At 43.0% G+C, this 13,838-nt stretch overlaps 1 protein-coding gene across 4 annotated transcripts in view; it reads left to right on the top strand.

The window, feature by feature from the left end:
• grm4 (glutamate receptor, metabotropic 4) overlaps nt 1-10,532 on the top strand; it is a 189,278-nt gene extending 178,746 nt beyond the window's left edge. For 3 of the 4 annotated variants that reach the window (XM_068315171.1, XM_068315174.1, XM_068315173.1), the window contains 2 exons: nt 3,649-3,895; nt 8,645-10,532. In XM_068315171.1, the coding sequence (XP_068171272.1) occupies nt 3,649-3,895; nt 8,645-8,694 (297 nt within the window). In that variant the 3' untranslated portion in view covers nt 8,695-10,532. Of the gene's footprint in view, nt 1-3,648; nt 3,896-8,570 lie in introns of all 4 variants that reach the window. The other variant, XM_068315172.1, reaches the window with a different exon arrangement.
• Nucleotides 10,533-13,838: the final 3,306 nt, after the last annotated feature.

Raw genomic sequence — 13,838 nt, 5'->3', positions numbered from 1 at the left:
ATTCTCATGCAGAAAGCCCCTCTGCTGAACAATTCCATTGCATGCTGACAAATAGCACAGCAGAATATCGGAGGATATTATTCAGTTTAAATGAATTAGATAGTTTGAGAAGCACTGCAGACTCTCTGGTTGAACATAGACCATGTTTACATTTATTAACTATCATAATCTTATGCTTCCAGTCACCACAGACCACAGCAACCACTTGTGTTGCTCTTTCTCCAGGCAGTGATGTCAGCTTTACTTTGTCTCTTCCTCATACTGCGCATGCCCTGATAGATTGTTTTCATCACATTTAGTTCAGTCATTAATACTACCACACGCTGCCTCCTCTATGTTATGTTTTGCCTCAAGCAAGATTTACTAATGGCAGTGTGATGATAGGTATGTGAGACAAACAGCAATTTCATGAGCTGCAGGCTGTGCATGCTCAGGTGCACTGCAATCTGGAGGAAACAAATTAATGGATAGAACACTGGCGTTGGTCTGACACTGAATACAGGACTTCATTTGTAAGCAAAGGCTCAGTTGCTTTATGGAGCATAACACTTCAAGTTGGAGGTTTTTTTTTGTTTGTTTCTTTTGTTTTCTTTTCATTGAATTCTAGTGACTTTCTGCTGAAAAATATCCATAAAACAGTTAATGTAACCATATTGTCACATTAAATTCCAATAATATATTTCACATAAAAAAATCATTCTGGAAATAGTAACTTGCTGACCAAAAATTTGCTTGACATCATTTGGAAATGTTTACATTAATTATTGATTATTTTAGATGGAGGCAACTGATTCACTGTGGCGACCCTTGAAGGGAAAAGCCGAAAGGAAAAGAAGATTATTTTCTTCCTTATGTTTGTCCGACTACATAGTTCCTCTTTTTGCCGGAACCCATGCAGAGCAGCGTAACAATAACACCTGATAGATTAAGATTTCATGTCATGTCAAAATAACTCAGCAAACTAAATGACTAAGTGAACAGTCTGCTCTGATGTCGGACTTCATGTGGCGTTTCTTGGCTTTCCTGTTGGTGCGTCTTCTGCAGCGTTTTGTCCTTTTTTATCCACATTTCTGAGAACTTCTAAGCAGGGAACAAATGCACAATGTATTCGTGTGAATTGGGACATTCACCATTATTGAGACTGAATGTATGCATATAATTTTAGCTCTGTGCTCTTGCTACATTATAAATTGTGGTGAAGTAATTGACCACAAGGATGACTTTGAGGATGGTTATTTTTGGCTGAAAGGCAGTGGCTTTTTTCTGTTCTGTTTTTTTGTAACAGCTTGGTTTTGACAGTCTGTCCCTAAGGCAACAGTGAATGAAGCCAAGAGCAGTTCACTGGTTAATGCTCCCTACAGCTTGGAGGGGGACCATTACAGTTGCCCCCCTCTCCCCCCAACAGCCTCCATTCTTCCATTAATCTCTCTGTGCAGAAGTCCTACATTACAACAAAACTGGCCTATTTGAGATGTGGTGAATCTGGGCACCGTGTAGAGTCCCAAATTTTTCAAATGTGTGTGTGTGTGTGGGGGGGGGGGGTCACACTTTCAGACCTAAATGTTACTCTGTTTTGAAGAAACATCAGTTTGATGAAACATCTGCAGGGATCTGTTGAGGTCACTTGGTGCTGATAAAACCTTACTTGGTTAAAAGGAAAAGATTTGTCTCAAAAGGCAGACGGAATAGTTATTTTTAGGTTGAAAAGTTTCTGAATGACAGCCTGCTTCAGTGGTGTGTTATGTAATGACTCCTATAAATGATTTATCTTGATCTGCTGGACAATCATTGTCTCGTGTACTGGAATATATATTGTGTGCAATATATAGGTGCTCTGATGTGTGTGTGTGTGTGTGTGTGTGTGTGTGTGTGTGTGTGTGTGTGTGTGTGTGTGTGTGTGTGTGTGTGTGTGTGTGTGTGTGTGTGTAGAGTTGTAAACAAGGCAGTCAGAGACTGCAACATCCCGCGACACCCCTGAATTCAACATGTTACCCAGACCTACACATTTGTGTGCCTTTGGCTTCCTGAAAATGTGAAAATGCTGTTTTTCGTTTTGTGATTGTATCTCATCAGGTTTCAGAGATGTGTACATAAAGACGTCTACAGTGCGCCATCGTTCCTCGCAGTTAATGCGATTAACGAATTCCATGATAGAGCGACAAACTATTTATGTTATTATTTACGGTAATTTAAACATTTATGAACCCTCCCCATACTGATATTAAACCACCTTCTTCTACCTGTATTACCTTTTCCCGCACTCTTACCGACTGTTTAAAGCACTTTTGTGTCTCACGGAAGTCAGAGACTCACAGAAGGTAGCGCACTTCTGGATGCCGTCAGCCAATAGAATGCGCGTACGGAATCACGTGACTGCCTTCCAAAAATCCGTGATGAGTACAAAAGTTGAAATTTTACCTTGACCTAGTTTTCTCAAGGTCAGGGTCATCATCTTATTTTCATCCCCTTTGCCGCCCGAGTAATCTGCTTTTTTTTTTTTTTCATCATTCTATCTGCAACGGTTGTGAAGATATTTGGTGGACGGACGGACGGACAAACACACAAACGCTTACGATTACAATACATCACAGCTTTGCAGGATGTAACTACAACTACAGTAGTTGTAAATAAATGAATCCACTCAATTCACACTAGTCCATCTGGCACTCCTGTTCCATTATAACCAGCATCCTGAGGCCACCCATTCCACAATAACCAGTCCACTTAGTACGTCCCTCCCACTCTGACAGTTTACTAGTTCAAGTCCAGTACATTAAAAAAAAAAAAAAACTTTATTCCTGTAAATTTCATTGTAATCTGTTACTGTCACTGCTCTGATTGATGTAGCATACAATAAAAAAAAAAACAGATGAGTTTGTAGTGTTGATAAAGTAGAACAAAACAGCTTAGGTGTGCTTCACCTTTTTTTTAATGTGCTGCTGATGCTGAATAGCTTCTCAGTGGTTCCAGTAAAGGTGTGGACCTCCTGCTATAGAAAAAAAACAACAGCATTTTTGAATGTACAGCCCTTTAATTAGAACATCTGTAACACAATATACTTGTTAATTCCTCTCAGCCAGCAAGTCAAGCTGTCCTGAAATTACATGTGCTTTCCCTCCTTAACGCCTCAGTGAAGATGACTCATTAATTTGCTGAAGATTTTGAAACAATTAAAACAGAAGGAGCGAGAATGATATTCAGAACCACCTTCCTCTATGATTCAAATAATGTGTAAACCGTGTAAAAAAAAAAAATCGCAAATGTATTTGTCTTTTATTGGTTTCATCAATGCGGATCAGAATAGGATGCCTTCGATGGGTGCGATCACATCTGTGTTCAGGATGATTTGACAGATGCACAAAAACAGGTATGGCAGGATATTGAACAAACAAGGTGACCTTCGCTGGACTGGCAGACAAGCCATTTGAACAGATGATATACTAATTTCAAACAAATTTCAGGCCATCAGTTGCATCAAATGGAGACCTATAATAGAAATGACAACACAGCTACTAAACAGGTCACTGGATGCTCCAGTTAAAATGATACATAGCAGTTGTCACGATAAAATCTGAACCCAAATATAGAAATATGCACCAGTCTTTGCCAAATAATGGGCTGAACTGTTTTCATGCTTGCCTCTTGCAGATGTACATTCAAACAACCACGCTGACCATCTCAGTGAGCCTCAGTGCATCGGTGTCTCTCGGGTTGCTCTACATGCCGAAGGTGTACGTGGTTCTCTTCCACCCTGAGCAGAATGTGCCCAAGCGTACACGCAGCCTCAAGGCTGTTGTTACTGCCGCCACCATGTCCAACAAGTTTAACCCCAAGGCTGGACTCAGACCCAATGGAGAAGCCAAGACCGAGCTGTGTGAAAGCCTTGAAACACAGAGTAAGTATGTCAATGCTAATGAACCCACATTTTGGTTTCTCTAAGCATGATCCGTTTCCCAGTCTGCAAAACTAAACATAACAATGCAGAGGTCAGAAGCAGAGAGAAAATTATATTTCTCGTTAACAGAGGTGAAGCATAATATTAACTCAAGAAAATGTGTTCACACCAGTGAGGGGGCGTTGTTTGTGTTACTGTCTCATAAGGAACCATTACATAGTTACAATAATGTGTGTGGGCAGACTGACACCATAAAGCAATGAATTATGGTTGTCAATACAAATACATTCTGCAGTTTGACAATACACTTCAGCAAAATGTTCACCTTCAGGAATATGAGCAGCAATCAAACCAGCGTTTGACTGCAGTTCTCCTGTATTACCTGAAAATCAAGGTAATACATATCCATGTAAAATACAAGGTTTGGTAAAGATACTATTTCTTCGTCATTATTGACATGTAGAATATAAAAATATAAAAATATAAAAATATCCAATTGAAGTGCACTTTACTTGAATTACTTTTTTTTTTGATTATTGTAGTTCTAAATTGGTAGATAATTGTGAGCTTGAAACCTTGAAATAAAATTATACTCTATTATCTTTATTAGTTTTCACCCCTCAAAAGATGTCAGAAGTATTTTCGGCTCTCAGCATTTTCTTTTCCGTGGAAGCCGGGTCCAAATGGCTCTTTGGGTATTAAATGCTAAATGTTAAAGGTGATCTAGTGAATAAACACAAAAAAAAAAAAAAACTTTAAATAAATGGATGATTTGTTCCATTCACAGGTGTCAAACTTAACAATAAGATTCTCGTACATACTATTTTGGCTCTTTTATCCATCCATCCATCCATCCATTCTCTTCCGCTTATCCGGGGTCGGGTCGCGGGGGCAGCAGCTTAAGCAGGGAAGCTCAGACTTCCCTCTCCCTAGCCACTTCATCCAGCTCCTCCGGGAGAATCCCAAGGCGTTCCCAGGCCAGCCGGGAGACATAGTCTCTCCAGCGTGTCCTGGGTCGTCCCCGGGGCCTCCTCCCGGTAGGACGTGCCCGGAACACCTCACCAGGGAGGCGTCCAGGAGGCATCCTAACCAGATGCCCGAGCCACCTCATCTGGCTCCTCTCGATGCGGAGGAGCAGCGGCTCGACTCTGAGTCCCTCCCGGATGGCCGAACTCCTCACCCTATCTCTAAGGGAGGAAACTCATTTCGGCCGCTTGTATCCGGGATCTCGTTCTTTCGGTCACGACCCATAGCTCGTGACCATAGGTGAGGGTAGGAACGTAGATCGACCGGTAAATCGAGAGCTTTGCCTTTCGGCTCAGCTCCTTCTTCACCACGACGGACCGATACAGAGTCCGCATCACTGCAGACGCTGCACCGATCCGCCTGTCGATCTCCCGTTCCATTGTACCCTCACTCGTGAACGAGACCCCAAGATACTTGAACTCCTCCACTTGGGGCAGCATCTCATCCCCAACCTGGAGAGGGCACTCCACCCTTTTCCGACTTAGGACCATGGTCTCAGATTTGGAGGTGCTGATTCTCATCCCAACCGCTTCACACTCGGCTGCGAACCGTTCCAGTGAGAGTTGGAGATCACGGCTTGATGAAGCCAACAGCACCACGTCGTCTGCAAAAAGCAGAGACGCGATACTGAGGCCACCAAACTGGACACCCTCAACGCCTTGGCTGCGCCTAGAAATTCTGTCCATAAAAGTTATGAACAGAATCGGTGACAAAGGGCAGCCTTGGCGGAGTCCAACCCTCACTGGAAACGAATCCGACTTACTGCCGGCAACGCGGACCAAACTCTGACATTGGTCGTACAGGGACCGAACAGCCCTTATCAAGGGGTCCGGTACCCCATACTCCCGAAGCACCCCCCACAGAACCCCCCGAGGAACACGGTCGAACGCCTTCTCCAAGTCCACAAAACACATGTAGACTGGTTGGGCGAACTCCCATGCCCCCTCAAGGACCCTGCGGAGGGTGTAGAGCTGGTCCACTGTTCCATGGCCAGGACGAAAACCACACTGCTCCTCCTGAATCCGAGATTCGACTTCCCGACGGACCCTCCTCTCCAGAACCCCTGAATAGACCTTACCAGGGAGGCTGAGGAGTGTGATGCCCCTGTAGTTGGAGCACACCCTCCTGTCCCCCTTCTTAAAAAGGGGGACCACCACCCCAGTCTGCCAATCCAGAGGCACTGTCCCCGAAGTCCACGTGATGTTGCAGAGGCGTGTCAACCAGGACAGCCCCACAACATCCAGAGCCTTTAGGAACTCCGGGCGGATCTCATCCACCCCCGGGGCCCTGCCACCGAGGAGCTTTTTAACTACCTCGGTGACCTCAACCCCAGAGATAGGAGAGCCCGCCTCAGAGAACCCAGACTCTGCTTCCTCATGGGAAGGCGTGTCTGCGGGATTGAGGAGGTCTTCGAAGTATTCTCCCCACCGAGTCACAACGTCCCGAGTTGAGGTCAGCAGCTCCCCATCCCCACTATATACAGTGTGGATGCTGCACTGCTTCCCCCTCCTGAGACGCCTGATGGTGGACCAGAATTTCTTCGAAGCCGTCTTGAAGTCGTCCTCCAAGGCCTCACCGAACTCCTCCCACGCCTGGGTTTTTGCCTCAGCAACCACCAAAGCCGCATTCCGCTTGGCCTGCCGGTACCTATCAACTGCTTCAGGAGTCCCACAGGCCAAAAAGGCCCGATAGGACTTCTTCTTCAGCTTGACGGCATCCCTTACCGCTGATGTCCACCAACGGGTTCTGGGGTTGCCGCCACGACAGGCACCGACCACCTTACGGCCGCAGCTGCGGTCGGCCGCCTCGACAATGGAGGCGCGGAACATGGTCCACTCAGACTCAATGTCCCCCGCCTCCCCCGGAACGTGAGTGAAGTTCTGCCGGAGGTGGGAGTTGAAACTCCTTCTGACAGGGGATTCCGCCAGGCGTTCCCAGCAGACCCTCACAATACGTTTGGGTCTGCCAGGTCGGACCGGCATCTTGCCCCACCATCGGAGCCAACACACCACCAGGTGGTGATCGGTTGACAGCTCCGCCCCTCTCTTCACCCGAGTGTCCAAGACATGTGGCCGCAAGTCCGATGACACGACCACAAAGTCGATCATCGAACTGCGGCCTAGGGTGTCCTGGTACCAAGTGCACATATGGACACCCTTATGTCTGAACATGGTGTTCGTTATGGACAGTCCGTGACAAGCACAGAAGTCCAATAACTGAACACCGCTCGGGTTCTGATCGGGGGGGCCGTTCCTCCCAATCACACCCTTCCAGGTCTCACTGTCATTGCCCACATGAGCATTGAAGTCCCCCAGCAGAACGATGGAGTCCCCAGTGGGAGCGCTCTCCAGCACCCCCTCCAAGGACTCCAAAAAGGGTGGATACTCTGAACTGCTGTTTGGTGCATACGCACAAACAACAGTCAGGACCCGGCCCCCCCACCCGAAGGCGGAGGGAGGCTACCCTCTCGTCCACCGGGGTGAACCCCAATGTATAAGGTTTTATAATTGTGTAACCTTAATTTTTCCATCTTGACAGAAACAGTATCAATTAAAAGAAAAACTAGTGAACATTTTTTTTCACAGGTTATTGATATGCTATGGCCCAAACAATTATTTAATTTAAACGTCAAGATATCATTCACATTGAGATATCAAGAATATTTGTGGTTATCAAAGTTCAAGTACACTAATTCATCAGGAGACATCTCTCATGTCGGAAGTGGTTACTTCATCTCTGTGCGATAAACATCCTTGGTTGTACTTTGATGGAAAATAAAAAGATTTATTCAAGTAAATAATGACTTCAGCACCCAAGTCTGCAGAAATAACTCATGTGACATCCACAGAGCTCTTCCTTGGTTTTATTGTGTCACATCTGTCACCACAGATACCGCCACTCTATCTTACCTGCCCTAACAAGGAACCAAGTCCATTGCCACATATTTTAAGGCAGTGTTTGTGATTTACTTCTATTCTAAATGTGATGGCAATTGCAGTCATAACAGCAATTTTAACACTGAAATCTCTGTGAACTGAGGAATAAAGCTCTGGAGTAACCATAGAGTAACCTGCAGCATTTTTTTATCAGTACTGTATACCGTAGCTCAATGTAAACATACAGTCAGCATTAAATAAAGTATTGCTTTAAGATTCTTGTTGAAGGTTAATCTGGGCTTTTGTTACAATAAGTGGCAAGAAAGCAAAGACATTGAATTGATAGCTAACAGCAATTTATACTGATGGGGTTACCATTTACAGAGGCCATACAGTGCAGGGCTATTTGAATAAGCCATTTGTCATTGTCATTGCCACTGTGGATATGTGACTTGATGAAATTGAAAAATTCCTGTCTGGGCCAGCTCCCATAACCACTGAGATCTGGTGGTGATATGTTAGGATTTATCTGCTCCACCTCAGTGATCTGCAAAAACAGTCTGGGGATACAACTAAAAAGTTGGGCCTGATAGCTAAAGGGAAATGAGGTGATTTGGTTTACTGTAACTACCATCTGGTGCTGGTAATATATTGAGGGCAGAAATATAGCCAAAGGTTTAATATGAGGGAAATATTGCTGTTTAAGGCACACTGCAGCATGACCACCAAACAGCACACAAACACTAATTTTAAGCTATCATTTTGTCTTGCAGGAAACCACGGCCAAACACCCTCATCCTCCACATCGCAAGTATAGATTAATTCATGCCTCTTTCTTCTTCTGCAGGTTTCTCAACAAAGCAAACGTACATCAGCTACAGTAACCATGCAATCTGAAGGACAGAAGTTGTTTTTTTACTTCAGGACTTTTACCACGATGAAGAAAAAAACATACAGTGGAATTTCCCACAAGAAAAAAGAAAACATAGGAAAAGGATGCACATTTTTGGGGTGGAGACCACAGCATTACTCAAAGATGTGACATGATGGGGAGATATTAGAGGAATGGACAGAAGAGCGAACCAGAGCAAATAACAGTACAATGTTAGATTCAATCTTGTGTCTGCCTCCAAAGAATACAATCCCCAACACACACACACACACACACACACACACACACACACACATACACACGCAGACACACACACACACACACACACACACACACACGCAGACACACACACATACACATACACATTCACACAGAAACAGCACCAACCCACACACATAATAATAAAAAATATTTGCATGGCAGAAGGACAGAGCTTTCCTTTTGAGTGTTTACATTTCAGCTATGCCCTCTTTAAAAGACTTCTCCATCATCCTGAGCGATGCTGACAGAAACTGAAATAAATTCAACAAAATGTTCAGGTGTTCTAGAAATAATTCTGAAGCCTTTGAGGGATCAAATGGAATTAATAAACACCAAAAAGACATGAAAACATGTTGGATTTCCAAAAGGAGCTTTAGTTTATTTTGATTTCTGAACATTTTCTGGGCTCACGAGTTGAAGGACTGGAAACGGTGATCATCGAAAATGCAACAATTGTCCATGTGCTTTTTTTTTCTTTTCTTTTTTTTAACGTTTCTTGATTTCAAAGAATGGCTACATGTATAAGATGGTCTCTGCCGATTTTGAGCATGCCAGTTTCAACATCCTGTGATGTGTTGTTAAAAAATAAAATAAAATATATATAGATATACATATATATATATTTGGAATGCATTTAAACTCTGTTGCAGCGTTGTTAACAATTGTTTGGCTCCGAGCCTATTGTGTGTTAAAAACTGTTCTCAAATGGTGAAGGTCTGGTGATTATTTATCTGTGCTTAAGTGAGGCCATGACCTTTATTACCAGCTAGCCTAAGGCTTTCACTGCCCTCTGCATACCTGTATGTGCTTTTAAACAGTGGCTCGTGGTTTAAAACTAAATATAAAAAACAAAAATAAGTATTCTTGCCAGGAGATCTTACTGTAAAATTGTCATCCAAGATGACCCCACCACCATCCCGCTGTCACTGCCACCAGCTATTCTCCCGGTCACACCTAGTGAAAGGGTAAATCTAAATTGTACAGATCCATTATGAGGGAAGTGAAATTAAGTATGCCCTTGAGGATACTGTGCAGCATACCCTAGGTTACATCCTACTACTGAGAAAATTCATCTCTACGCATGACCTAGTCAGACAGTCCGATGATGAAGCGGGAGGAGTCAGGAAGTTGTAAAGGTTTTCAATGCAGATAAATGTAATTGGAGTGGTATGCGAAATCTCAGTCAATCAACTACAACTCGCTGAACGGATCAGCTTCCTGCAGTATAAAAGCCCTCCTTCTGTCCAGGGTAAAACTTTGTGGGGTCATTTGTGTTGTAACGTCAATGCTGCTTTTCATGCCTCTCTCTGTATTCTTTTCAACACCATTTGTGTTGCAGACTAAAATGTTAGTGCCGACCAAATTAAATGGTAAGTTAACGTATGTTATTAAATAGATTGATGATGTCTGCTTATGTCCTGACATATCCTTAAAATTGGGGAAAATGTACAAAAAGATACAGTGCCTGGTTATCTGACTATGTATTTGTAAAACCTCATGAAATCTAATGAAGTATGTGAAGCATGTTTATTTTTTTTATACAAAATTTTATTTCTATTAAAAATGTTTTCAAACTTCGGCATCCATTTGCAGATGTGTGTTTAATTTTCAGATGGAAGGAGTCTGGTCAGACAGATTTTTTTTTTACTGTCAGTGTAGAAATGGGAGAAACATTATGATGCATTAATAAAGATACATTATCTTAAGTTGAACAATTGGCAGCCCTTCTTCTGAATTTTTTATGGCTTACATAAGCTAATAATACAGATCAAAACTCACTTTGTCCGCCCTGAAGAAAAGAGACAATAGCTGCCATCCATTGAATAATATGCTGCCACAGTTTCTCTGATAATAGCATTGAAAAGGCAAAGAATTGTTGGAGGGAAACATGAAATTATTTTAAATGAATGGTTAGCTGCTACTTGAGTACAAGTCCTGTGTATGCAGGAAGCTCTCAGCATCTATCATCTTCTTCATGCCCCCCTTTTTTCTGTGGGTCTACTATACAAAGGACGAGTGAAATAATTGTTGCATTGTAAGTGTGCAAAATGCCTATGTGCTACATTACTGTAATAGGCAGAGCACAATACATCACCTCTAAACAGAGGAGACAGAATAAGGCTTTTCTGATATTAAGTCTTGTGACATGACAAGGTTCTGCATGACATACATCCTTATTAATAATAATAATATCATTTTTTGGTTTATCAGAACACATTTAAGCATAATATCTGACAGTAATGAAAAAAAAAAAGTAAAATGATACTGCAAACAATGTTGACAATTCAATATGAAGTTACATTAAGCTACCACTCTCACAGTCATTGGATTTCATCTACATTTTCAGCTGCAGACACAACTGATGATATGGTTAAAAATTCATACAAAAACAAAAATAAATGAACATTTTGTGGCAGGCTGCCAAATATAATTTATATATGAGGTATGCTGCAGGACACTGCAGTGGGACGCAACAGAATAACTCATTAAATCAATACATTATTAATAAATCACACTTGGCTCTGGCCTACACAATGTGCACACAACTTCAGTGTTGTTCTTTGAGACCCACAAACTGATAACAAGTCCCATTTGGATATTACACATTACATTACATTAAGTGTTTTTTTCTGGTCAAAATCAAGGAATGCTGGGAACCTACAAAATCAAAAGAAGACATTCGGAAAGAATTCTCTTCAAGGTTGTATGTATGTAACTACATTATGGCAGGATATGTAAGGCATAAAGATGTAAAGGTGCAGAGGCACACATTCTAATTTGTGCTTTTGATGGGTAAAGAATCACAACTGAACACTGCTGGATTATTGTCCTTGATGAAGGTATTATCATAAACAGCAGCTCTACAGGTAGTGATACATGTATACAGACACTCCAACAAACACACGGACACACACGCGCGCGCACACACACACACACACACACACACACACACACACACACACACACACACACACACACAAAGACTAACTGTAGACAGTCTGTATACCTCTAAGAACTGACAGCACAGTTGCCACAGTGAACAATTTTCAAAGTGCCATGGATGTGCGTCTGATCGTTGAAGCTCCAGCGGGCTTCTGTGTCTCCAGAATTGACATGCAGCTTCTGACAGCAGCTGTTTGTGGCTGGTTGCTCCCACCACTGGCTGGCTGTCGAGCATTGGTCAGTCTGTCTCACAAATCACTTGGATTGGTGTCTCCTTACCTCCCACATCATGGACAACATTGCTGTAATTCCAAGCCAATACACTGATTGTAAGGCCCTGTGAAGAATTAGATGCTGCTTGTGCAACTGCATGACACAGCACAGTGGTGCAGTCTTTCATGGATTCTTGGATTTAATTATCATAGATAATTTGCGACTGCAAGATAGTTTTGCGACTAATATCTACAGAATCGTAGTTGAATTGTCAAGAAAAATTACTGAGCTTGATCCTGCCTCATAATGTGTCAGTATAATTCACAGTTTTAAGGTTAGGCTTTCTATCACCATTGGCATCGCCCCAGTTCTCTTGTCTCCTTCTGTCCTCTGTATCCTGAATTATCTTCCATTCAGGTCCCGTCCACACGATGACGGATTTTTTTTAAAACGCAACTTTTTAAAACGATTTGCATCCACACGACTGCGTTTTTAAAAAAATCTCCGTCCACACGTAAATGCAGCAGTGCGTTTTCGAAGACGGCTATAAGCATGCCAAACCATGTGGTGGCAGTATTGAGTCAACTTTGATCCAATAGGAATCCTCTGTGTTTTGTTGTCACAACACAAGGGCCCATAAATATGACGTCACAGCGTTTTTAAAAAAAATCCACCTCGGCCAGCGTTTTTAAGAAGTTGCGTTTTCTTTCCGGATATCTGCGTTGTTGTGTGGACGGAAGGCGTAAACGCAACAACAAAGTTGTTTTTTCAAAAAATCTGTCATCGTGTGGACGGTGCCTGAGTCTACTCATTTGTGTCGCCTGTGTTGCTGCATCTACCTGCTTGCCATTTCCAGTCTCCACCCTACTTATACTCTGCTCAGACCTCAGTTTGCAGCCAGATTGTCATTGACTCATTCTACTCTTCAGCTTTGTTGGACTTCCTTGTTCCCTGTTTGTCTGTTCCTTGGCTGATCTGCCAACCTGTTGTAAGATTTTGCTAATTAAAACAATGAAAGTGGACTTCTCCCCTGGTGTACTAAGCAGACCCTTTCTTTTTCCAGTCTCTTATAGCTCAAGCAAACAGTATGCTCCAGGTGTGGGATTTGTCTGCCACCCTAATTCAGCAGTCGACAGCAACCGTGGTGTAGCAGTTGGCTTCCGCCACAATTCCAGCTCTTCCTCTTGCAGTGCCAGTGTTACCTACAGGCCACACATCAGTGCCCTGGCCCCATACTTTCACCTCGGAGCCAGAGAAAGTACCAGAATCTCTTCCTGAACATCAAGAGTACCAGAACATGTTCCTGAACCTTCAAATATCCAAGCACCTGTTCCAGAACCCCATCCTGAACCAGAAAAAAATATACCAGAACCTGTCCCTGAAACCAGAGAAAGCATCATAACCTCTTCCTGAGCCAGAGAAAGTACCAGACTGCTTGGACCTGAAGCTGTTTCTGATCCCAGTCCTGAACCCAGATCTGTTCTCGAGTCTTTACCTGAATAATTTTGCTTGTTTCCTGGATTTTACCTGTTTGTTCATTCCTTGCCTGATCTACTGTCATCCTGTAGAATTTTGATGACTAAAACTATAAATGTGGACTTCTCCCATGTGTACTGTGTTTGGGTCCGAGCCTAATGATCGAATGGCACTCCATGGGGCTTTCATAGGGTGTCATTCGAACATCATTGTGATCCATTGTGAAAGTGGGCATCCTCTTTGGCGGGATGACTGT

This window comes from Antennarius striatus, chromosome 5, assembly GCF_040054535.1.
Source record: "Antennarius striatus isolate MH-2024 chromosome 5, ASM4005453v1, whole genome shotgun sequence".
Classification (NCBI taxonomy): domain Eukaryota; kingdom Metazoa; phylum Chordata; class Actinopteri; order Lophiiformes; family Antennariidae; genus Antennarius; species Antennarius striatus.
Note: the sequence above shows the minus strand (reverse complement) of the source record. Positions and strands in the feature narration are given on the sequence as shown.